The sequence below is a fragment of the Acanthopagrus latus genome, chromosome 19 (assembly GCF_904848185.1).
Source record: "Acanthopagrus latus isolate v.2019 chromosome 19, fAcaLat1.1, whole genome shotgun sequence".
Lineage (NCBI taxonomy): Eukaryota > Metazoa > Chordata > Actinopteri > Spariformes > Sparidae > Acanthopagrus > Acanthopagrus latus.
This window is the reverse complement of record NC_051057.1, coordinates 8,536,703-8,561,993: the sequence shown is the minus strand read 5'-3', so window position 1 is coordinate 8,561,993 and position 25,291 is coordinate 8,536,703. Positions and strand designations below refer to the sequence as shown.

The 25,291-nt window shown below is 42.3% G+C and overlaps 1 protein-coding gene across 10 annotated transcripts in view; it reads right to left on the bottom strand.

The window, feature by feature from the left end:
* ntng1a (netrin g1a) overlaps positions 1–25,291 on the bottom strand; it is a 270,500-nt gene that overhangs the window by 74,942 nt on the left and 170,267 nt on the right. For all 10 annotated transcript variants that reach the window (XM_037078806.1, XM_037078805.1, XM_037078798.1 and 7 more), the window contains one exon: positions 23,958–24,622. In XM_037078806.1, the coding sequence (XP_036934701.1) occupies positions 23,958–24,206 (249 nt within the window). In that variant the 5' untranslated portion in view covers positions 24,207–24,622. The remainder of the gene's footprint in view (positions 1–23,957; positions 24,623–25,291) is intronic.

Genomic DNA, 25,291 nt, shown 5'->3' with positions numbered 1-25,291 from the left:
AGGAAGCGAACGCCCTCGACAGCTCTCGGATGCGACTTGGGGAAATCGGCAGCGATGCTCTGCCTCGCTGCCGCCTGTTCGACTTCAGCCTTTATCTCTCATTTCAACTACACTGGCAAACTGCTCTGTGCCTACCCCGTTCAGCTGGCCTAGTTTTGATACTGGTGAGGGAGAATGCGCTGGCGGGGAAGTGGTGGCAGGGAACAAGGAAGGGGGAAAGGAGAGCGCTGGATGCCGAAGGGGAAAATTCTTGGTTCAAATGATGCGTGGAAAAAAGTAAACACAGTTCAGTGTTTGGTTAAACAGTTCTTTTGTTTGTTTGGAGTAAAACACTAAAGCACAGTCTACAAACGAGACACATTATCAGAACAGAGAGCAAACAGCAGCAGCGTTTTATGATGCAGCGGGGATAGACAACGTCAATACCACTCAAACTGGCGTTTCATTTCAACATAAATAAGGTGTCACTGAAGCGGCGGTGGAAAAAATAAAGTTAATGCATATCACTGCGGAGTATCAAGCTTCCACCTTTCCTCTGACTCAACAGTATCGACAGAAATGAGGGCTGGCGGTAATTCAGCCATCCTTATAGATCTCATCTCTGTGGCATTATCAGACCACCGCCTGGATCTGAAAAACTGATCTGTGTGGGGAGAGTGTGTGCAAATTTAACTTAGGTGTGTGTATATATGTTTAAACTGTAGTGGCAGGATTACATGGTGCACTGATGAATAAACACAGAAAGTTGCTCATGAGCTGTAAAGAACAATTATTTCCACACTGGTGCATCCCTTGTATAGACACAAAAATGACTCAGGTTCAGATTTTTGACGTTTACCCTCGGGTTGAAACAGGTAACAAAAAAACCTTCTCATGTTAAACGTCCAATGTTTTTTTTGTAGAGAATGACCTCTTCCCCACACAGGCTTTGTCACTCTGTAATGTTACATTCTACTTTGCTCCTGTCATAATTATGATAATTAGGCTGCGATAAGAACTGCATCAGTACATACTGGAATTCCAGTAGAGTAGAACTAACAGGAGACAAAGTGAATATTCATCAGACTGGCATATAATGTGACAGTGCCTTTACTGTCCAACATCCGTGTCCGACCTTGCTGGTATTCCTGTGACTGAATGGGAACAAAATTCTGCAGCCAGATTCCAGAGCCTGAGGAAAAGCCTTCCCAGAAGAGTGATAAGAGTGGAGACTGTTACAGCATATCAATGGCCACTGTTTTGGAGAAAGATATTCAACAAACAAATACAGCTGGTTACTCTGTCCAAAGACTTTGGGCCATGTAGTGTGGACTGGCATTTTGGGCCTGGCATTCATCAGTGACAGGTCGAGACATTCTGACTTCCTCAAGATATGACATTTAACAATAATACTGGCTCAAATCTTGTGTCAAATCAAAACCTGCACCTGTTTACTAGGTGCCTCAGACTAGCATGTGTCAATTATTTGTATTATTCTTCTCTTTTAGCACTGACAACTGGGCATTCATTGACAATTCTCTAAAAATGTTAGGTTGTAAAATTGCTCTCATCCACAAAATGATGCCTGAGCACGCGAGGCTGCTGGTACAGACAGACATAGTAAAGGCACGGCTCTACACTGTGTGAGAGTGTGTGTGTGAGTGTGTGAGTGTGTGTGTGTGTGTGTGTGTGTGTGTGTGTGTGTTTCTGCCTGCAGTTCCAGACTGAAACCCTCGGAGAGAGTCTGTTGGCAGCGATACGGAGAAGCCTTGCCAAACCTCCTCCCAGTTTTAACTTCTTAATGGGAATATGACAGCCAACCCACCTGAATTAATAAACCTCCTAAATATCGATAACCCCCTGAAAACAAGCTGTGGTGCTGTGCGGAAATTTAACATAAATGGAAATCGTAATTGTCAATTTAGCTCACAAATAGTCGGTTCTACTGCCAAACTTTCAGTGCCAGGGTGCAGTTCTAGTACTGTCAATTTAACAACACTGTCTTCAAAATACTCCTAGTTTTCAGTGTGTAATTACCAGCACTGGCTGGTATTATTTTTTTTGTTTATGTGTCATTGTGGCAAACTGTGCTCCTGGAGACAACTATTGTAGTAGTGAGCACTAGCCATGTGTTTATGTCTGTCTGTCTGTCTGTGTCCAGCGTGTTGATTGGCATCACAACTGTTGTGATGCAAGTGTAAGATCTGAATGGTCACTTTATTGTGTTGAAGTGGTAACAACATGGTCAGACATTCAGGATGATAATTTTTTGCAAACAGGACTTCATTTATATACTATCTATTCTAACAAGTAAACGTTTAAAGGCTCTATATATGAGATTTTAAGCATTAATATAAAAAAAAAATGGTGGATGAAGAATAAAGTGACACTCCCACTGTGTGTGTGACATTTCACTGTTCTTTGCATAGCTAGGCCACCACATGTGCATGTTAGCACATGTGAGCTATGAGCTGCTAAATTCAGCGATGGCTTTTCTTCTCCTTGATGTGTGAGTAACTAGATGGGTATATTTATGACCTGATGGTAGACATGATTGTAACTTTCACCTGGTAAACTTGTGGGGTTTCTTCCGAAGCAGAGGCTGGTAAGGCTTGGGTTGTCATTTATCAAGCAACAACCTTGGACATGGATTATTTCAAATGTAGTCATGTTAAGTGTGCTTACATTGTAGAGGAATAAAGGCTACTATATTACATCTTCAATGTACTGCAACCTTAAACCTAACTATTAGGCTATTAAAAGGGTGATGAAAAGTCAATGTGGATCAGAGGCAGGTATATGCACGGTGATGTATCATCAGCATAAAGCTTAATAAACAAATGTAACTGCTCTGGAACAAAAATGGTTGGCACAACTGCAGTGGGAACTATTAGGGACAGCAAAGTGAATCCCTCTTCTGAATCAGAAAAGATATTTAAGCACATTCTTCAGCACTCACTGCTTTCTTACTTTTCTCTTTCAATTTGGCTTTTAGTGATGAAACTGGTTGAAGAAATGTCCTGATTGGTTTCCAAAGGCTTAGCTCTCCAGCAAGGGGTCATGTGTTGTTCATCTAGGTAACAAAAGGTTCTGAGTTTGTGCTCAGGAGGAATTCAGATTTGGAGGAAGAAAGACAGATAAAAGGTGGGAAAGAGCAAGGTAGAGTGTGAGAAGGGAAGCTTCAGAGTTGCCTTTTTTGTGCATAGCCTGCTGTTTCTGGAGTTGGCAGTTGCAGATGTGCATATGGCAGCTTTGATATTGAAATGCATATGTGAACCTCACACTACAAGTGGGGTCAAAGCACTACTACTGTGCTAAAATTCCGCTAAGATATAGAGTGTAAGGATGTTGTCAAAACAATGAAGTTTAATAACTTATGATGGAAACTTGGAGGAACAATAACAAAAAGAGATGCAGAGAATGAGAGAGATGAACAGGAACGCTACTGAGAAATCCTCGTTTGTTTACTTCAACCCGCATCTCCTCACATCAGGGTCTCTCTACCAGGGGAGGAGGAAGGGTGTGATCAGCAAGCAGCCAGGTCGGATCTCAATAATTCAGGCTGGTCTGCTCCCCACCTCGACTTGCTTCACGCAAGCCAGCTCGCCTCCAAATACTCAGCTATAGCTCATGTGCTGTGACACACTGTACATCCAGTTAGCCTTTACTCACATGTCTGTCTACATGAACAGGTCATAGTTGCTGTCACAACTCAAGTGCTGCGGGCCTGGTCGGGGATAATCGTAGGGGAGGGTGGTTACGGGTCGGGCACGCATCACTCCTCCAGCTCTGGCAGCCGTTTAAATATTATTGTTTGTTGCTTTCAGAACATTAGCTGATTACTCCACAGGCTCCACTTACGCTGTGTTTTATGGCCGACAATAAGCCTAAATCATTGCCATAATGCTGGCGTAATTCAACGTAATGATTGCTCTGTAATGTTACATGCAGCGGAGGTGTGATACTTCTCTGCGAGTATTTCGATGCTGAACAGACGCTCATCTGGCACACTGCGCGTGGCTTTAAAATTCAACTTGCTTTCAAATACTTTCCCAGCATCTTCTCATCATCAAGTCCTCACTCGGCAGTGTTTCAGAACGGCATGCTTAAATTCATACATGGCAGCAGGCAATTTGTACTGTGTACAGTGTGGAGCAGATAACAGTACCATTATCTATAACACTCAGAACCTCAACACATGCAGCAGCAAACTGCAGCAAATGACAAATCAAACTGCCTGTCAATTCTCAGCAACAAGAGCAAAACTTGCTCTCTGCCTGGTTGCATTCCCAGGGGGTGCATTTCTCCTTTTCCAGAGGAGGAAAAACAAAGACCATTGTGAAAATACCCACTTGCTAATTTGAAAAGCAAACTAAACAGTGAACACGGCCGACTTGATGACAGCTGTCAGTGTGACAAGAGGTATTACCAGGTGGGATTTAAATTGTTATGCTAGAGGCAGCCAGGCGGTGTCCAGAAGGGATTTGAAAAGACAAGGTTCGGGAGGAGGGGGGATGTTTAGTGGCTGTCACTCAAACATACACTGTATTTCTAGCGGGCCTTTATGTTGAGTTTTCATGCTCTGAATATTCATAAGGTTTCTCTTATAACGGCCCTGAAAAGGGGTAAAAACAGGAATCATGCCACAAGCAATTATATAACGAAAGTAAGCACTGGTTCAGTGTACAGCAGCTGAAAACAAGGCAAGTTTTAATGTTCACACCTACTGTGCAGCCAGCACAGATAGAGAGGAACAAGTGGGCCGGTTCTGCGTGGATTAATGATTTGAGCTTGACACAGTAAAGTGTAAGTGTCCCATATCATGAAAATAATGTCAAATCTTGATATTAAAAGTTATCCATGCTTCCAACAGGAAGTTGCCATGTCACAGCCCGGATGCATCACAAAGAGAAAGCACTGAATTTGAAAACTTGAATCGGAAGTACATTTTTAAAAAGGACTGGAATGAGAACATTAAAGGGATCTAATGATGCCAGTTAACCAAAAGGGGAGAAATCTACTTGTTTGTGGTCTCACAATGTTCTGCTTCGACCACAGAAACTGATTCACAGAGGTCAGACGTCAGTTGTAACTGGGAGAAACACAAGGTCCAACAAAACATTTGAATTATCCAGTTAGTTACCTGACCCTTATAGGCATGGTACCAAGACAACACAGTTAAGGCAGTTATACTGTCTAACACTGATATTTATATGCATTTTAACTTTGATGAAAGCTGTCATAGCATCTTTAAAACAAATAACACTGTGTTACTGTCTTGTGAATTTCTAACATACTTAAGGACAATTAAGTTGGTAATACCCACCAGTACTTTCCTCTCTCTGTAATGACAAAAATGTAACTTCAGTTCTGAAAAAAACAGTCAACAAATATGCCGGGCATTGTTTTAAAGGAAGAAGTTGCTCAAACTCCAGGACACAGCTGGAATAGTCTTTTTTAGATGCACTTCACACTTATTTCCACCTAGACATCTGGACTAAAATGAAGAAAATCCTGAATATTAGCATGGTGTTGGACAGTATAAAGAATATATATGTAACTTACAGTCCAAATGAACATTAAAAACAAACAGTATAGGGCAACAATACCCTGTTGTAGTCCAGTCTGCCTGATCCAAGGGAGACAAACAAACACTGGCACCAACTGTTGTTGTCACTACAGTGTTGCTTGCTTACTTTAATATGTCCCTGTAAATAGTATGCAATTCATATACTATTGGCTTCATACCAAGCTTTTAGACATGCTGAAAAAACCTCACATGCTGTTCTTGTGTACTTAAGTGAACAGCCTGTTGGTGAGGAATGGGGCTAATATATATATATATATATATATACAGTATATATATATATATATATATATATATATATATATATATATATATATATATATATATATATATATATATATATATATATATATATACACACATATATATATACACACACACACACACACACACACACACACACACACACACACATCGACCAGCACAGTTTGAAAACCCAGTTATCTATGACAACTATTTAATTAATCACATAAAGATGTTGAAGATGCTGATGCCTCGTTGTTTATGTTGGAGGGTTCAACTCTCCTTGAATGAGCCCAGAGCTGGCTGCAGGCGTGCAAAGTCAGCTGCAGGAATTTGGCTTTAAGATTATTAAACTGTACTCTCATGGGCTTTTAGATATACGTATGTAACATATCTCATGTTTAATAAGGTGTTTCCGCTTCGTCTTTTGCATTACAAATACTGGGAGTGTCTCCCTGTCTCCCTGGTCTGTACTCCAAAGACGTTGACCCCTTTGTCCAATAAAATGAAAACTGAGTTACCGCCAAGAGATTAAATCATCTCAGTTCTGCACACGTGAAACAAGCTAAAAAGGCAGCCTAACAAGGGTAAGCACTGGTGAGCAAAAGCCCGTGAGCACCGTCAGCCATATGCCAGCCTCCGCCTACACTTCCCAGCAGGCACTGCCCTCTCGTTGTAGACCTGTTTGTTGACTGCTGCCAACATTTTACTGGCAGGAATCTTTTGCAAGACATGCATCCAGTCGGCACAACAGTCTAACACCTTTACTTCAGGAGCCAGTTTCCCTTCATTTCACCGTGCGCCGCTCCGCAATAACACAGTAGATTAATCAGCATCTCTCATATAATCTTTGTGGCTTCTATAACAATATAAAGTGCTTAAGATTAAAGCACTTGCATAATCAAAACAATTACAACAGCTTATTTCACGCCAATATCCCTAATCACCATGTCAAACTCTCCTCCATGAACACTGCTTTAACAACCGTGCAGCATCCAGCCACTGCAGGATTTAGCTTTTTTTTTTCATCCCTCCCGAGTGCTCTGCCATTAATAATCTATTTCAAATAGGTTTTTCACTTTGCGCATGTACAGCATATAAAGTCAATATGGTGCTCTGCAAGAATTGTCACTTTAGAAATAGAGCAGCCCTACAAACTCGCAACAAAGACGATTCAGAGGTGAAATCCAGTAGGCTGGCGCAGCGAGTGGCTTACCCTGTGTTCTTATCTCTTGGCAGAGCAAAGCTGAGTCGCGCGGTGCCACATGGCACCCGGATACACAGCGAGACACAGTCACACACACCAACACACATATAGACACACGTTGGCTCCTATGATCTGTTCCCCAAAAGCACTTCCGCAGGTTCAAAAGAGTCAGTAGCAATGAATCAGGGGCTCGAGCCAGGTTTTGCTCCGTGATATCATTAACAACAGGGTAAAAGCTGGAAATATGGTTGTTTTATCTCGGTGTTGTCATCTGATCTAAATCTGGTCGTGTTTCCTCTTTGTAAACTCATAGGTAATCTTCATCATGGCGAACAAAGACAAGTTTGTTTTTCAATTATTCAAAAATCCTACTGATGGTGGCAGCCAGGACAGAAAAGATGAGGAGGGGATGTGACTGATATAACTTACAAGAGTAGCTGGTAAAAAAAATAAAGATGGATTTTAAATGAACGTGCAAAACTCTTTTCTCCTTCAGTGTCAATACTGTAATGTTGATTTCTGAAGGAAGGCATTTAATTCAAAGACATTAAGTGGCAGGTAGAAGAAATAGTTGGAATTGGCAGCTTTTATACACTTTGTAGATACCAAATATCCAACTAGAAAGATTACAGATTATCAGTATATTGTCAGGCAGATTGATGCTGCTGATGTCTCTGCTTCATAGGATTAGATTTAAGTGAAACATTTAGTCCACCATAGTACAGATGAGAGAGATGTTCAAATAGGTCATTTATAGTTATAACCATACGCTTCTCACAAGAATCTTGAAACAGTCTGCGAGGAACCCCTGCAGACAATACTCAGGGCCTAAATGTAGACGAAACAACAGCCTTGCTCACATTGACAATGTTAACACACTAACTTTAAGGTGGCACAACATTCAACATATTTACCATCTCATCTAATCAAGTTAGTATGGTAACGTGTTTGTAAATTTAAGAGTAATCCATCCCATAGCAGTCAATGACAGCCTGCCAGCAGTGCTATAGAAAAAGATGGGTAACATCAAAGCCATAACATTTATTGTCTTCCGGGAACGATGAGTGTCTCCAAAATGTCACGTCAATCATCCAACAGAACAACGCTGCTAGCTTCATTAAAAATAAAGATACTCTTTATTTGTTTTACTTATGTATAATTGAAAACTGTAATGTTAAGACTCCCTAATACTCTAAAGTGTTTGAAAAGGTAAAAATCTGTTTAGTCCTGAAATTGGCTATTAAAGTTTGAAATGATCCCTGGTATAAGAATTTAAGATCTGTGGTGTAATGACATGTAGTATTTCTTGGGATGCTCTTTTGACCTTCCATTAATGAAAAAAGAACGAACTGAAGTCTCTAAAAGTAGCCGTTTTACCCTCCACACTGGCTATAAATCTCGCCATCCGTCTGAAGGCAGCTGAGAGGTAGTGGCAGGGCTGAATGGGTTCCAACCTCAATTGCACACCAGAGGGAGTATTTAGAAGAGGAGGTGGGGTGGCGGGGGATCGGGGGGGGAGTACATTAGGGGAGCTAATTAGGATTATTAGCAGGACATATTTTATTCAGCGAGGACTTAAACAAATTGCTTAGTCGTTGTGGAGTAAAATTGAAAATGAGGGCAGAATTACAGACAGCCAAAGTGCACTCGCCACTGTGTGTTGGGAGAGGCGCCGTTGCTACATGGCGGGGCTCGGTGACACAGCTATGTCATGTGTGATTCAAAATGACTGTTTTGTGAAGTCTAATCAGCAGTTCAAACATGCTGGCTCTGTTCCATTAAGCATCCCTGTGAGGCATGCCAGTGAGTGAGCTTCACGATGACAAATTCCTGGAACGGGCTCATTTGAATGGAATGCAGCCATCATTAATGTCATCGCTTCCACCTGTGCTTCTTCTGCTTTGGTAAGTCAAACTGTAGCCGCATTGTTGGCTCGAGAAAGATTTTGTGAGGTGCCTCGTATCAATGCGTATGTACTGCTGACAGGAAAACTGTCTGCCATTTTGCTCGTTAAAGAGAAGTAATCGCCTCATTACTGCTGCTGCCTCCAACATTTTAAAAGGAATACTCCTGTTGGTGGTATTCAGATTGATACAATTCACATCTGTCAACTAAACATGAAGCATGCTTAGCTTAGCATAATGACTGAATGCTTCGTACCAGGCAGCTGGTGGAGAAGAAATGACTGCACCTGCCCAGAAATCAGTATAAAAGTGTTGCTCTTATACTTTGGTTTTTGTTCGGATTGAACAAACAAGACAGAGCGTGGTAATCGGTGCGTTTTTGAGAACTTCGTTACAGAGCCAGGCTAGCTATTTCACTCTGTTTTCCAATCATAATGCTAAGCTATGGTAAAAAGTTGCTGGCAGTAGCCTCATATCTACTGTACTAACATGAGAGTGGTCTCATCTTATTCTTGCCCTTGTCTGATTCGAGACACATTCACATTCTCATATTCTAACCTGGCTCAACAACAGTGGAGTCTTACTGTTGGCATAGTTACTGTATGAGTACAAAGTCACACAAGGTAAGCTCAACATGGACTCATAGGTGATACAGGGACATCACATTCTAAAGGGCAGGTCAAAAATAAAACTATTGTCCATATGAAAACCAGACGTTCATTTCCATGTAATTTACACCTGACATATAATTTCTGCCTCTCAGTGTTTCTCTCATACTCTCTAAAGCAGTAAAGGTGATGGCAAGACAGCGAGCCAGCTAATAATACAAGTAGAAGAAGGCCCTTGATGAGATCCGAGGGAATTGAGGCGAGGACCGAGTAACAGACTCATATCAAACGCCAACGCTCCACAGTGTCTGCAGCTTGGCATATGGCCCTCATGTTTACAGTGGGGGAATATAGTCTGTAGCCATGCAGAATGTCGTTGAAAGGGAGCCTTTTACGTGACAACAATGTGTGTCCCAGAGTAACAGCCAATGCCTGGCACCTCTAACTAAATCATTTCATTTAGACCCTCTGATGTGCAGACAGAAGGGATGTAAAATGCATTTCCACGCCGAGCCTCTGACTCGCTAGCTGTCCTTGCGAGCATAATGAACAGATTACCGCTTGCACCCTTGTCACATGATGCTTCTCTGACAAGTGCCTGGCACCTCGTGGGAGAGGTTCTTCAATGCCTGACCTCTCATTCCCAACAGTAGGGAGGAAAAAAAGGACTGAAACTAGTTTAGCAGCCACAGGAAAAAAAACAACTTGCTAATTAGGGGAGCAATGGACTGAGGCAGACAGTATTGCTTGAGTGGATGGCTTGGGAGATGGAGAGGTTGAAATGCCAAGTGTCTATATCCCAGCACCCTTAGGCCAGAGTCCTGCAGACACTGCAAGTCTACACCAATTTACCAATTACTCTCTGTGTCCTGACTCGGGTTAATAAAATGCTAACCATCTCAATATCCATGACGGCTCTTTGCTAACTACCTCCCCTCTAGTTAAATTCAGCCTCTCTTGTCCTTTTCAGACTGTAACTCCTGCCTTGCCTTAATCAAGAGGATTGCTTATTAAGGAAAGGCTCTCGGGTGCTTCCTAAATTGGGGAGAAGACAGTCTCGCTAGTGCAATAACTGCAGATTTATGTCAGAATTAGGTGTAAATAGCTGCACTGGTTATTCCCCTTCTTTAATTAAGCAAGCACATTTTCTAGGCCTTCGTCTTGTCCGCTGACTGCCCCGGTTCTCTCCGCTGAGCAGAGGCTAGCTTACAAAGCAACTCAGCCATGTGTGGGACAGTGCACAGAGGAGCCATTTTAAGGCTATCCAAAAGTTTAAGTGGCCAAAAAGCTCAGTTATTATGGCGCTGTGATTCTGGTAGTGTATACTGCTGGATGGGTTTGACAGGAGAGTTTTCTAGCAGAAGTGTCACTTCTTTTTACTTCTTTTGTTGTCTGCTGTCTTTTTGAACTTGTAATCCAGCCTGTTTGCAACTATCAATGAGTAGTCATCCAAAATGATTCATGGCAGCAAATGTCAAATTACTTCCCAGTGTCAGATCAAGCTGAGCGCACAGGAAAATGAAAATGTTCTCCACGAGTGTAATATCACTTTAAAAGAATGCCGACTCTGTACTTTGAAGACAATTCCATCTGTGGCCTCTCATCTCCCTGAGTTCTATTTTTGATGCTCCACAAAAAAAAAAAAAAAAAGGTGCACATCCCAACAAACTTTACACTTTCTCTTAGCTGCGGCTACACTCATACCTGCCAGGGAGAGAAGATGAGCAGCGGAAAAATGCTCTCATACAGTTCATGAGGGGGTACTCAGCGCTCAGATTCAGCATTCAATTTCCATCACTGATAGCGTTGCTATTGATTCACAGTTTGCCCTATGCTCGGTGTGGGCCAGACACAACAGATCTTAGGGTTTGGGAGCTGTCAGTCAAGCTAATCCAGGAGTCTTTTCCGAAGCCTGTCAGGGTGAAGAGTACAGCCTCACATTTCCCTCAAACAAGGAGGAAGACTGAACAGGCCTAAGAGCTGTCTGAGAGAGGAGTAATTCTCCTCTGAGGAAAGACAGCGAGACCAAACACGGAAGAAAAACATTCTATTACATTCTTAATACATTTCCCTTTACTTATCAGAGTTAACTAAGCACTCATAAATGCTTGGAGCCGACAAACAGCAAGCAGTGTGTAGGTCATACCCCAGTTAGCCTTTAAATCTGTTGATTATTTGATGTTTCCTCAGGTGTTTCTCTCTAACTCTGTTTGCAAGTGTTCTTATTTTCACATCAAGAAATAACACACACATTACAACTGCTAAGCCTGCATTATTTTTTCAAAGCAGTGATGGGAAATACGGCTCTTTGGCGGAAGTCGGATCTCGTGGTTCCGTTCCTTTCTGAGAGGCTCTCAGCAGAAGTGCCCATCGTAGCGCTTTTTTCCTTGGCTCATAGGGTGAGTCTGGATCAGATTCAGAACCAAGCAGTATAATTGCACTTTGCATGTGTGGATGAGGTTCAGCAGCACTGCATCACTCTGAATGCCAAAATGAATGTCAATAATCTGCACTGTAAAGAAGGCTTTGGTCGCCTTGACTTAAATAAGGTCCTGTAGGGAATCATAACACATCAGGTACTATATGGAGTTAGTCTGCAGACTGATTACTTCACAGTGAAACCATACCTTTCCATTGATGGATGTCAGTTTTTGAGTCCTCGGCTAAATTTGCAACAACACAAGAAAAGCCTTGTTTTGAGCCGAGCCGCTCACTCTAAACCCATCTGCTATGTTGCAATGCCTTACTCGACATTCTCTGCTTCATTCTGCTCTCAGTGTCAGTGCTGAAATCACATTTTGTGCAGCTGATGGATGGAACTCAAGTCGCTTTGCCTCGAATACGATGCATGCATGGTTCATGTAAAGGGTTCACACAGGCAGGCAGTGAAATTTAGGTGTTAGGATAAAAAGAGCAGCTCTCAACAAGTACGACTCGTTTCCTCTTGTTCATGCAACGGAATTGGATCACTCGTGAACATAACATCACTATTTGAAAGGCTGTGTTGATTCTGCAGCTGAAGTTTCAGCCCTTCATAATGTCTCCCTTCCCTCTGATACAAATCTTTCCACTACTGCTTCCACTGTCAGAAACACAAAAGGCTGAACCTGCATTTTTCACTTCCAGTCAGGATGACATGGATATGTCATACGAAACAGATCCCGAGGCATGTGGCCTACATGTGACTCGCACTTCCTGCCGTTGGAATTCGCAGTGTTGCCACGTCATATTCACCTGAGATATCGCAGCACTGCTGAAATGGCCGCTCTGCAGTTTGACTTAATGCAGTGGTGTTGAGAAAGCAGTAACTCAGTGCAGGCATGCACCGGCACATGTTGTTATTCTAAAAAATCCTTGTTTTTCTCTCATAAAAGCTGCTCACATTATTAGCGTATACAGTAGGTTACGTCCTAAAATAGATGTGAAAGAGTGTCTGGAAAAGTAAGGTGTGAGCTGCAGAACGTATGAAAGCCTGTTGTGTGGATGCAGATAGAAACACAAATAGAAACAGACACGCGCGCGCCGCATACACCAGTCACATTAAAAAAAAAGAAAAAGAGAAGGTATTGTGCTGATAAGGAACGGGAGGCCCTGCTGCTTTGAAATGCTGAGTAGAGGAGGGAAGCGCGTCTGCCACGGCTGTGGGAGCATCTGACCTCCCACCATGGATAAAAATGAGGGATGGGATCACTGGGATCGCTCCATTCAGAACACTTCCACTTATCCTCCCCAATTAACATTAAAAGCCCCCCAACACAAATAAATGAAAACATGAGTGCCTCTAAATATGAATGTCACCATATGCCAAGCTCTGTGCTCTGTAAGCTTGTCTGTATTGGCCTATGTGTTCGTGTGTGTGCTTGCCATTTGTTATCCGCGTCCCGAAGAGGGATGGGGATATTGTGAAAATCAGTGTTGGAGCAAGTGAGCTCTGCGGGGAAATCCACCCCAGAGGTTCAAAGAGCAATTAAAAGCTAACAGATCTCCCCCAGCAGCCCACTGCTGTATCTCCATCTATTCTCTTAGCCTTGTGCACAGAGGTGGAAGGAGCACAGGGGGATGATGTGGGGGGGGTTCCCACACCATAATTTTTCATGAGTGATGAACTGTGAAATGCAACAAAAGCCCCCATTACCACAAGAGGGATTTAGAGCCCACAGAGCAATAGAGGAGAAAAGGGGTAAAAATGCCTTCGTCAAATAAAATACATGAGAAGAAAGAAAAAAAAAATCTCTATGTCATAGAAGTCAGACTGTGAAGGCCCGTATGCTCTGTTCATATTATGCATGGCTCCTCAAATCCAGTGAGTGCGCTGAGCATTTAACAGTGAGACAATGTGATATTTCTGGATGACTTGAAGTCAATAGCGGGAGTCTTTAAGATATTCAGAGGCTAAATCTGAGCTATGAGAGATCATTCCTCCCTTGACTTATATTCAATACTAATTTTCTGGGAATTCATCACGTCAGTACGTGGAAACCAGAGCCGAATGAGAGTGAAATATGTTTTATGTTTCCCAAAATGAAACATTAGCCCTTCTCCTATATTGACTTCATCCTTGTACGTGCAAGAGAATATTTTTCAAGTGGCACATTCACAGTGTCAGATAGGTTTACATCTAAATATGGAAAAAAAAGTATTTTTTCCCCATTCTTAAGCTTCTCCAAAGTTTCTTCTCCATACTTTATGGCAAAGGAGGAAAAGTTTTGCTCGAAACTTTGAAAAAAAAAAAAGTCAACAGTAAACCCTGTGGGGAGCTGGAGTCAAGGAGGCCCCCTGTTATCTTGTTATGGCAGAGTAAACGGTGAGGCAACACTGAATGCCTTGATGGAGCCCAGATAGACGAGTCGCACGCATTCACACAACACAGCATCACAGAGCAACACCTGATGTTGCATACCAACTTTTTCACTAACTTCACTGTCAAACTTTTTCTTCCTAGGAGTAAACATTTCCTTCCTTTTCACACTTTTTTTTTTCTTTTTTTACACAATACCCTCTCATTTCCACTCATACTTAAGCCATATCTATCACATGTTGTGGCGAAAAGAGGGATAATGGTGGAAAATGGACATCATATTAAAGGTGATAATGCTGCTATTGATGATAGTGGTGATGATGATAGCAAAGAAAGCTGAGAGCGATGGCGGGTAACTAGCAATATTTACAACAGCAATACATAAAAAGGAGTAAGTTGGTATACCTCACCCTTCGTACATAAGCCTTCTATTCCTGCAGATCACCAACTAGGGATATATGGAGCCTATGAGACACTAAATTAAATTAAGAGCATTGCTTTTGAGTTGCAGTGTAGAGCTACTTAGTCCTTGCATAGTCAAGCACTTTGGATTGCTTTGTTGTTGACAAAAAATTGCTTTTGCTGGATAGGATATGGCTGATCTTATTTTGTAACATACCCTCGTTTAGTTGATAAGCATTCATAGTCTACTTGGACAAACAAGGCAGCTTCCTTGTGTCGATGTCAGTGGGCATTTTGGAATGGGTTTTTAGGGTTAAATGCCTGAAAAAAAGGTCTGTGGTTAACATGAGTTTAAGAGATTTTTAGATTTTGCTCTACAACATAAAGTATATCAGGTAATGCCCTACATTTCTAAGTGTTTACATGTCTTACAAAAGGTAGTTGCTAACAAGTGGTTACATGAGACTAAAGACAATTTGGGGACAGTAAATGTCATTATCCGCAAACATGGACACTCAATTGTGTTTTCCACAGAGCCTATTTTCTGCGAAAATCCAAAATCCAATAATCCAAGTGAAAAATCCCATAAGCCTTTTGTCGAGGGAACCAGGGCAATGCTAACCTCATTGTACAAAAATGCGTCATCGCTGCAGCAGTCTATTTTGACAACTAGCATGCTAGACTGGTTCCCCTGAAGCTGGGAATTACTGTTTTTTCCTATACTATACTCAATACTATGCTACTATATGTAGTTAGTTAATGATGTGCTTCTTTCCTTTGAAATAAAAACTTGGTTAGGCTACCAATGACTAGCTGAATGCTTACAATTAAAGCATTGCCTTATCCAGTGGCCAATGAACCAACACCACATTCAATCTAAGACAGGAGTGTTTAAAGTCATTTCCTGTGATAAGATGGCAGACAGAGTGGTACTTCACGTAGAACTGGGGAACAGGTGATTGTCTCGGCTTAAGCTGACAACATAAATGTTACTGTGAAGAACCAAAAGGATCATGATGAAATAAATGACCATCTGATGTCTGGTGCTAAAATCATTAAATTATGACATAACAGAAGGAGTTCCACTTGAAAGGAGGGACATGGGCGGCAAAGGAAAAGCAAATAAGAGAAGAACTACAGAAATAGGAAAGTAGTTATATAGCAAACTGAAAAAAAACTGGAAAAAAAAATGCCAGACATTTAACACTGATATTAATCATAGTGCTCAGTAATGTCTGGTGTTTTTAAAGACAACCAAAGATACAGCAAGACATATGATATCCCATCATCCTTCACAGTGTAATGATTATCAAAGAGATACTTTAAAAAAAATCATAACTGAACTAAAAAGACAAAGGACTTTTCTAATTATCATTACAATTATGTATGTGATTTTTCCCCACAACACAACGTTCACATAAAACACGATCCACAACCAACCTGATCACAAATGTGACTATCATAATATTCTGGAGGTTTTCTAAAGACAACAGTCTAGGAATCAAGTCCAAATCAAACCAAATGTTTGGAATGAATTCAGCGTCAAAAACAACAACAAAATGTGTTTCCTCTCTCAGTCTTACTCAGACTGTGGGATACACTAGCTGGGCCACAACATGCCCATAACAGGAAGTGTGGGACTTTCTGCCAACACCTGTGTAATGGACTTCTCTTGAGCTTGGCCTGGGCTCGCTGACAAGTCTGCGTTTGGGTTGGCACCTGAAGACCGGGAAGAATGAGTGGTTGGAGGAAATAAGAAAATGATAAAAATTCAGACAGTGCCCGGCGCTCATGCAAAGTTTATAGCACGGGATGGTTTGGAGAGAATATGATGAGATTCTCCTGTGACCGCGGCGTGTATAACCTTCACATTGGGTGGATAGATGCGTGCTGACAGTTCTGTGCTGTGTTAGGCAATATTCGACCTATTCTCGCTGCACTGGTTGTGTTTCAGTTGAATATATCAGGCTACAAAATAAAAGCTTGTTATGCTCCTGGGTTCAGATTAAAGAGAAGAGGGGACTGATCAGCAGCGTCCGCATCAACTGCGATCTGTGAAAATTCATTGTGAAAGGTCATGAATGACCAATGTTGCTGTAAATGCGCTATAAAGATCGGACACGGGGTGGACCTGAGGAGACTACACACAGACAGTGACGGCCTCAGACACAGCTGCAGGGAGGACAGGTGCTGACGCTGCTGCAGCAACCCCACCACCTGCACCTGGGTTACGTGTTCTATGTTTTATTTTCCCACTGCGTTACTCCATACTTCTCCCTGTCCTTCTTTCCCTTTCCATAAGGTATCCTATAATATTTTGTATAGAGTCCTGTAGTCATTTGTCTCTAGACCTATTGATCTGTTGTGGCAGGAAGGTTTGGACTGGATTCAGACAGCCTCTCTAGAATGAACAAAATATAGTTCAAATGCAGCTTTCAGCAGGACAAAAAAAAAAAAAGTGCTTTTGATGAGCGACGACAGGCCGCTGTCAGTGGAGCCTGCATTTCTTAACCATACTGTTTCGCTGACCATGCATCATATTATCCTGTCGAAATGTGATCCGCAATGTTGCGAGGGCATTATGTAAGTCTTTTGCATGAAAGTGTAACTAGGTGTAACTAATGCTTTGGTTTTATCGGGTAAATTTCAATTGCACTGCAAGCATGCACAAAGGAAAACAAATTCATCTAATTGGAAATTATTGTACATTTTCATGCAAAATTTACTTTATTTAAAAATTAGATACAGACGACAAATGTAGATATTGTTTTCATTATTGATGATGATTAATGATTGCCCATCTGATGACACCAGTGCATGTGATTGACAGTATCCATACTGGTTGCATCATCAATGGCTCTGTGACTGCAGCTTTAATCCGGTTAAATAATACAGTGTTATTTTATGGCTCCTCAGATAATGAGAAGTTCACCCATTTAGGAGCGTGTATGCTACCTTAACTCCAAATTGAAAGTGTTGAGGGTTGATTAGACTAATTAAATCACACGAAAAGACACAGAATTCCCTTGAGCACCGATTAAACCCATGTGTGAAAATTTCAGTCAAGTCTCAGACACTGCCTGTTGGTGAACTGTGCAGAAATAATAACTCCAGCCTCGCTCGGCACTCCAGATAGCTATCGGTAATCAAACAAAGAACAATACGACGGGAATCTGTGAATTGCACACGTGTTTCCTTTCGCGTGTTTGTGTCTGTACCCTGCGCCTCTGTCATGAATTTCAATAGAACTCTTGATTTGGTTTGATCTGGCTTAGATGAAAGAAGACACATAAAAAGGATCAAGTTGACTTAATCCTCTGATGTTAAACAGTTCTATTGAATGAGTAATTAGTTTTTCAATACTCGTTAATTGCTTCTACATTCCTGGAATGTGACCTTTTTAAAAGTCAATCAGCAGGTTTTGAAAAGCTGCCTTTGTGCTTGTTTTTTTGCAATCTTACCCCCTCACAAAAACACCGATATAAACAAGCTTGTATGACAGAATGTCACAGGCAACACTGAAGCCACCTTGCCTTTTTTTTCTCTCACTCTCGCCTTCCTCTAACCCCCCTACACTGACTGTTACAATATGAAATGAGACATATTGCTGCTGACAGCGCACTCGGTTCTCAAGAAAATGTCAGCATCGAGCCTGTTGAGAGGCGGCGCGGTGTGTGAGTGAGGGGCGGATGAGGTACGGGGGAGTTAAAGCGCTTTGTCTGTCTGAGACCTCTAATCAGGATCAGCAAAGGAAAAGGTCAGATTTGTGGTATATCACAACGATAATCCATGGCATCCCCTCACTTGCATTAATTGTATGACACACCTGGAAAAGCCCCTGTATGGCGCTTGAACTGGTTATAAAGCCGGTCATTGAGAGAGTGAAGGCACATCTATATTACCGTCATGTGTGCTGCTTGTGCTTGCATGGAATCTGTTGTAGGGATGATGAGCAATGTGGCATCTGGTAACAGAATCTCATGCGGAAAGGGGGTGTTTTAGAAGTAAAAAAAAAAACAAAAAAACACGCACACAAGGGCAAAAACTCAACCCTGGCAAAATCCCACCAAAACACTTAAAAGCAAAGGTAAAATCAACAGACAAAAACTAGAGTTTGGCTGCAACCCCTTTCTCTAGTGCTGATTTAAACTGGAATGTGCCATCTGCTCAGGTGAGAACAGGGGTGACTTTAACTGTGTTCAAAAACTGCACAATAAGATGAAGAAAACAACGACTCAATCTTTAATATTTCTGATGTCTCAAGTTAGCACCGAGGACGCCCAACGATAACTGATAAAGGATAATAACCACTTCACATGAGATCTTTGCACACAGTATTTTCAATCCTGTTTAACATTTCACAACCTTGTTTCACAAAAAGGAGCAAGCTTGTATTGTTTTTAATATTAACTGCTTAATTAAGAAGTCAATTAGGTAACATGCCATAATGTAAGATTAAGTATTGTCCATTAAGAAAAAGCCTGGTAATATTTGCCCTAAAACCCATTCACACGCAAATTCATACACTGACAGCAGAGGCTGCCATACCAGGTGCCAACCTGCTCATCGGGAGTAATTTGGAGTTCAGTGCTTTGCCCAAGGACTGACATGTAGCCAGGGGGAGCCAGGGAATCAAACCAGCAGCCTTCCAAATACTGAGCCATGGCCATCTCCTATCATTATATTCAGATCATCATATCATTTTCAACACAACAGAATAATAAAGACTATTTGCAAGTCACCCATTCTTATCATGACACAGCTTTAATGACCTTTCATTGGGGCTAAAATGTGGGGGGGAAAAAAGCTGCAGGCTGCACCGCCGTTTCATTAATCTGCTTTGTTTCCTCATTTAGATTTGATTGGCTATGAAATGCACCGGCCTGCCGGGACTCGGGTTTCAGCATTCATCAGCGTTTCCTGGTTGTAAATTGATGGCACAAATAGAGACACAGAGTACTTGCACGGGAATGCATAAGGACGTTCACACAAAAACACACACACACGAGCATGGTTTTCAAATGAGGTATAAATTATGGAGTTACACCTAGAAAGGGTGTTCTATGTTTAATGCCATGTGCATCAAAGAAGAGGCAACACATGCAAACTTATGCTGGTTGATAAGTTTGAGAGTTAAAGTAACTGAGCGGATGATACTTCAGTTTAAACTTCTGCACTGAAGTAGATGAGACACTGATCATTCCCCTGAGAGTCTGGGTGCGGGGCGGGAGCCAGACATAGACGAGGATAGAACTACTACGACCCAGTTACATTCCCCTTTGCTAGTCAGAACAAACTACTCTAAATGTAACAATTATATGCATTTACAATTTTGAGCTTCACTTCACAAATTTACAGTTGTCGCTTAGTCTTAGTTGATGCATGAGAATCAGTTTCTTCCACGTTATACATCATTTCTGTCTGAAGTCAGAGCTGCTCTCCTGCATCCTGCACTAACTCAATCATCAACTGGTTGGGGCTCTGCGACCTGTCCAGGCTTTTAAAGGCCAGTCTGAGTCTAACTGGAGGGGACAGTGAAATCTCATATGATGGCAGATTTGTGTGCCAGAGTTCAGTGAATGCCAGCTTATTGCTATCGAAAGGTCACCGGGCTAGAAGGAGAATAAAAAGCCTTTACTGGGGTGGTGGGTGTATGAATGTATGTATGTATGTGTGTGTCGGGGGGTGGGGGGGGTGGATGAAGGCCGAAACCTGAGATAACCACGATCATATGGGCACCACACCCTCGAGCTGCTGCATCTCTCTCCTCTCGTCAGGCTTTGGTGTCTGTTACCTTCAGCACTCCAGGAAGCAGACGCAAGGCTTCAAAATACACCCGCCTCTACGAGCGCAAAATCAATTACCAGAGAGATGAAATTCTCCGATAACTCGGCCTAATGATAATTGCCCCGAATCTGCAATGATCTGACTTACAATATACACCACTATTGGCATTGCAGCAGCGTATTGGCAGCCAGAGTAGCTGGAATATCAATGATAATTGTTCCGATGTTGATTTGGAGCCACGTTACTGCCTGGGGTAAACATAAACCAATTGCAGAGAATTGGACTCTATGGCAAGCGGCAGGGGTCATATTTCACTGATGTTCGTGTGATCTGTGATGAGTACAGTACAGTAGAGAGAGGAAATGGTTATGTGGGAGCTAACCACTGCCTGTTTAATTGAAGCGCTCCTATCACAGTGACTGCCGGAGACACGAGGGCGACAGCGCGCCGCTAACTCCCCACTAATTCAATAAGCAATCATCAGACTGTTAAAAGGCTGGCAGTAATAATAATAAAGCCAGTTTCAACTGCACGTCCAGAAATAGCATGGCTCCGCTGAAGCATCAGACACAGATGACCGCTGTTGATCCACGATTCATCCGCAGTTGCTGCAAAGTAAATAGGAGACGCGCTTCAGGTTCAAACGCGGATCAATCAGAGGTCACCGGGCCACCCACAGGGAGACTGGAGGGTGACCCCATTTTGTTTATGACCTCCTACATATCCTACCCACTCAACTCCCCTTTGCCTTCTACCAACCTTGGCCGATCATGGGAGTCAGCATTTTTTTAAAAGTGCCTGAGAGATGTCGGGCTGAATAATGTGTCCTATGAATAAAACACATTAGCTACAAAACATGTTGAATTATTCACATTTCAGAGCCTCCATCCCGCCCCACGCAGTAGATATTAGTTCCTCAGTCACCGTATGCTTTGCACATAGTCCTCCGAGTCTCCGTCTCCCCCGTGTTCTCTCCCCCCTTGCTTCTCTCTTGATCATTCGCCCGCTGTTTTTGTCATCTGTATTTTGTTAATCCCTCTCTGTTCCTCTGTGTCTCCTCTCAGCTGACTTTCTGCTGATGGCGACCGTCTATTTATACTCTTCAAGTTACTACTTTTCCTGGAACATCTCGCTATTTATCAAAAGAGCTCTTGAGGCAGTTGAGGAGTGCATTTGTTCTGAGAGAATCTTTGATGACTTGGTAACACACGACGGCCCAAAATGAATTCATCATTTAGCGTTAATCTGAGGCGACCAGCTGTGAGTTTCAAAGTGAAAAAAGGACCCGGAATAAGGAGGGAGGCGGGTTGCTAATTAAATACTTGACCTAATATGCATCTCATTTTATTTTCAGCTCCACCAGGAATTTGTGATTTTCGTGATTGCGATGTGATTTGCAGAATCAACAGCACCACATGAACTTCAAAGGGTAAACCAATCAACCAATCACTGCTTTTTATTGTGCTGTTCAATTATAAAAAATCCTCTAATCCTACAAAACACCAATTTAAGTTAAGTTATCGTGATGGTAGAACCCTTCATGAACAAGTCGCTCGTGGCCAATTTGCTCAGTGATTCAACAACCCCTAGTTTCTGTTTTTGTAAAATTAAACAGAAAGGGAGCTAAGTGGTTCATTATTCTAAAAAACCCTGCCACTGTTTTTGGACATAAAACAACTTCAAGTGAAACACAATAAGAAAACAAGCTAATTGGTGCAGTTCTTGTAATACATTAAACTCTATTTGGATTCCTCCTCTATTTGATTCACAGCAAACAATAATGATTTGACCAGCTGCCAGTTCAGGAAATCTCAAGAAGTACAATGTGATATATATGGTGTGTTGGGAAACAGGACTAAGGGTCTACAACCTCACTGCCAACTTAATCTAATAATCATCAAAACTAATAATAACATGCAAGTATAATATTCATACCATGCTCACCTCCTTAGTTTATCGTTTGAACGCTAACACTTGCTAATTAGCACAAATTCAACCTGAGGCTGATGGGAATATATTGGACAAATTAAATTTTGACTTGATAACGATGCTGGAGGACCAAAGTTATTACAATCAATCCTGAGGGGTACGTGGATGTTTGTACCAACTCCAACAGTTGTGGAGATACTGGACCAACATGGTGAACTAACAGACCAACCGACAGACCAACATTGCCATTAATATGCCTCATTTCCACTGCAAGGCACTACTCGACTCAACTCTCTTAGACCCTTTTGGGGTTTTTTTTTGCTTTCCTTTGGCGAAAGTTGTGGACAGTACCAATACTATCAACACTGCAGACCACTGATAGGTCAGAGGAATTGGTCACTGGATAATCTCATTGTCTGTGCTCTCTATTCCTTTTATTTTTCCAATGACTGTTGGATCTATTGGGTCCTAACTGACTTAACAACCAAAAACCTCAAATCATAGGGTTTCCCCAACTTTGCTGTCTTTTGTCTTGCTGCGTTCAGCCTTAATTTAAACAAAGTAGGTTTCCTTACTTTAAAAAAAAAAACAAAAACTCTTCCTGCCTAGATTCAAGGGGTACTATGTCAAGTGAAAAAAGTACCTGAGCGAGTCAAGTTGAGATAAATCAAGTAAAGTCAAGTTAAGTCGAGTCCAGTCATACCATGAAGTGGAGGTAAGCCTACAGAGCAAAGTTTCTAGCATGGTGGAAATAAATAGAGACAGATCTGTCACCCAACTAATTTCTTACAGCTATTAATATATACTGAAATGGAACGGGGCCTAATGCACCAGTAATGAAGGCTGACACCACTCTGCTTGAGTTAAAGTAGCAAAGCAATGAACACTTACAGTACTGCATAGGCAAAGGTGTCACTAGATGTGAGAAAAACAAAAAAGAAAACTTGTGCATTGTCAATGAAAATAGTGCTCCACTTAAGTTATCATACATGCTGTTGTATTTTTAGACCACCTGTGTACTATTTCACTGTGAGATGGTTGAATTGTTCAAGTGAGGCCACTCACTTATTCAGCTCTGCAAAACACACATTGACGCAACAGTAAAGCTGTTGAGGGAACTGTATTTTTTATGGGACTCTGACATGTGTGGGGTTGAGGTTTGTGCTCTCAGTAGTTAAGTCACATGACACGGTGTTTTCTACTCGTGAGCGGCAAGAACAGCACATCAGACACTGTTTGCAAAGCACACGAAGCAGTGGCTCTCTGAAACAGCAGAACATGACGTCAATGGGCACAAACTTCTGTTTCTTCAGCCACTGAAAAAAACGTATCTGAGTCACACAAGCTTTGAAAGAGTCTGTCATGGCTGTGGGGTCAGAACAAGCCTGAGAAGATACGCGATACGAAGACACAGATAAGAAAGCTGCCTCGGTGTATTTTTTTTTTCTTTTCTTGGTGTACGACATTTCAACAGGATGATCTGGGGTTTTTCTTCACTTTTGCATGTACTCACCAGGGCACAGTACGTCTCCGGAGGGTCTCCACAGGTGATGTTGGGGGGGTCCAGAGAAACCTTCAGGTACTGGGTCATGTCTGCTGCCTCTGGCTGGCAGGCCATGTAGTCCCAGGTCAAGCCTTCGTCGGAGTAAACCTGGGACTTACACACATCGTAGTGGCCCCATGCTGCAGGGTAGTGCTGCATGGCCGCCTGGCAAACGCCGGTCCACAGCGCCTGCAGCGTCAACGCCAAATGGAAACGCATGACTGCTCCCCTCTCAGCTCCTTCTCAAGGAGGTGTGCAAACAAGGAATCCCTCTTCTACTTCCACTTACTACTACTCACTCAACTGGAGTGAGGAGGCATGCCAAAGTCCCCTCAGGTGGAGTGAGGGTCAGTTTAGAAGTTGCTTTTCTTTACTATTTCTGTCTCTTTTTGAAATGTTTTTTTTTCAGAGTGGGGGATAACTACAGTACAAGGGATGGTGCAGTTACCGGCCCATTGAGAAGATAAGAGGAGAGGACTGAGGGAGGGAGGAGGACGGTGGAGGAGGAGGAGAAGGAAGAGGGGGGAGGCAAGAAGGAGATAGCCCTCTGACACGCTGATAGGAAGATGAGTGACGGGTCTCCTCAGCTCGCCTGGCTGTCAATCATGGCCCTCGTCCTGCGTGGCGATCTGGTGCTGCGGAGAAACGAGAAACAGAAGAAGGGGGGGGTTGAATATACCTCCCGTGTGGGAATACAATTTTGACAGTGAGAGAACATTAGCTGGCGCCGTTGCATGGGTGAAAGGCGTATGTGTGAATGGAAAGTTGGATGGGTGCTAGATAGGGGTGCCATGTTGGTGTTTGTTGTCCATCAAAACACAGAAAATCAGTAAGTGAAGCCATCAGGGTAAATTGGATCCCGCTGCTTTCACACCGAACCCTCATCTCACTCAGCGGTATCAATCCTACAGTGTTACAGCTTTCCCCGTCCCCTCACCCTCCTCACACCCGGCCCACACCCTTCACAGCAAGAGCTGGAATGACAGATGGAACGATGAGTCAAAAGAAGTTCAAATAGGATAAAGAAGCCTTTTGTTTTCCGCAACCACATAGCGATTCCTATTTGATTTATGCTTAATGTGGTAGATTGAATATACCTTTAAATGTAGATGCACTTGTTGTCGTCGTGTAAAATATTAAACTGTTTGTGGAGCATATTTTTATTAAAAGCTGTTGTTTATGCCAGCAGATATTCCTCTCCTGTGTCCATACACACTCACAATGTTGTTTTAGCTGCTAAACACTCCGCTATGTTCACCAGATAGTCACTAACTTTGTCAGTGGGCAGGTAGCTGCCTGCTGTC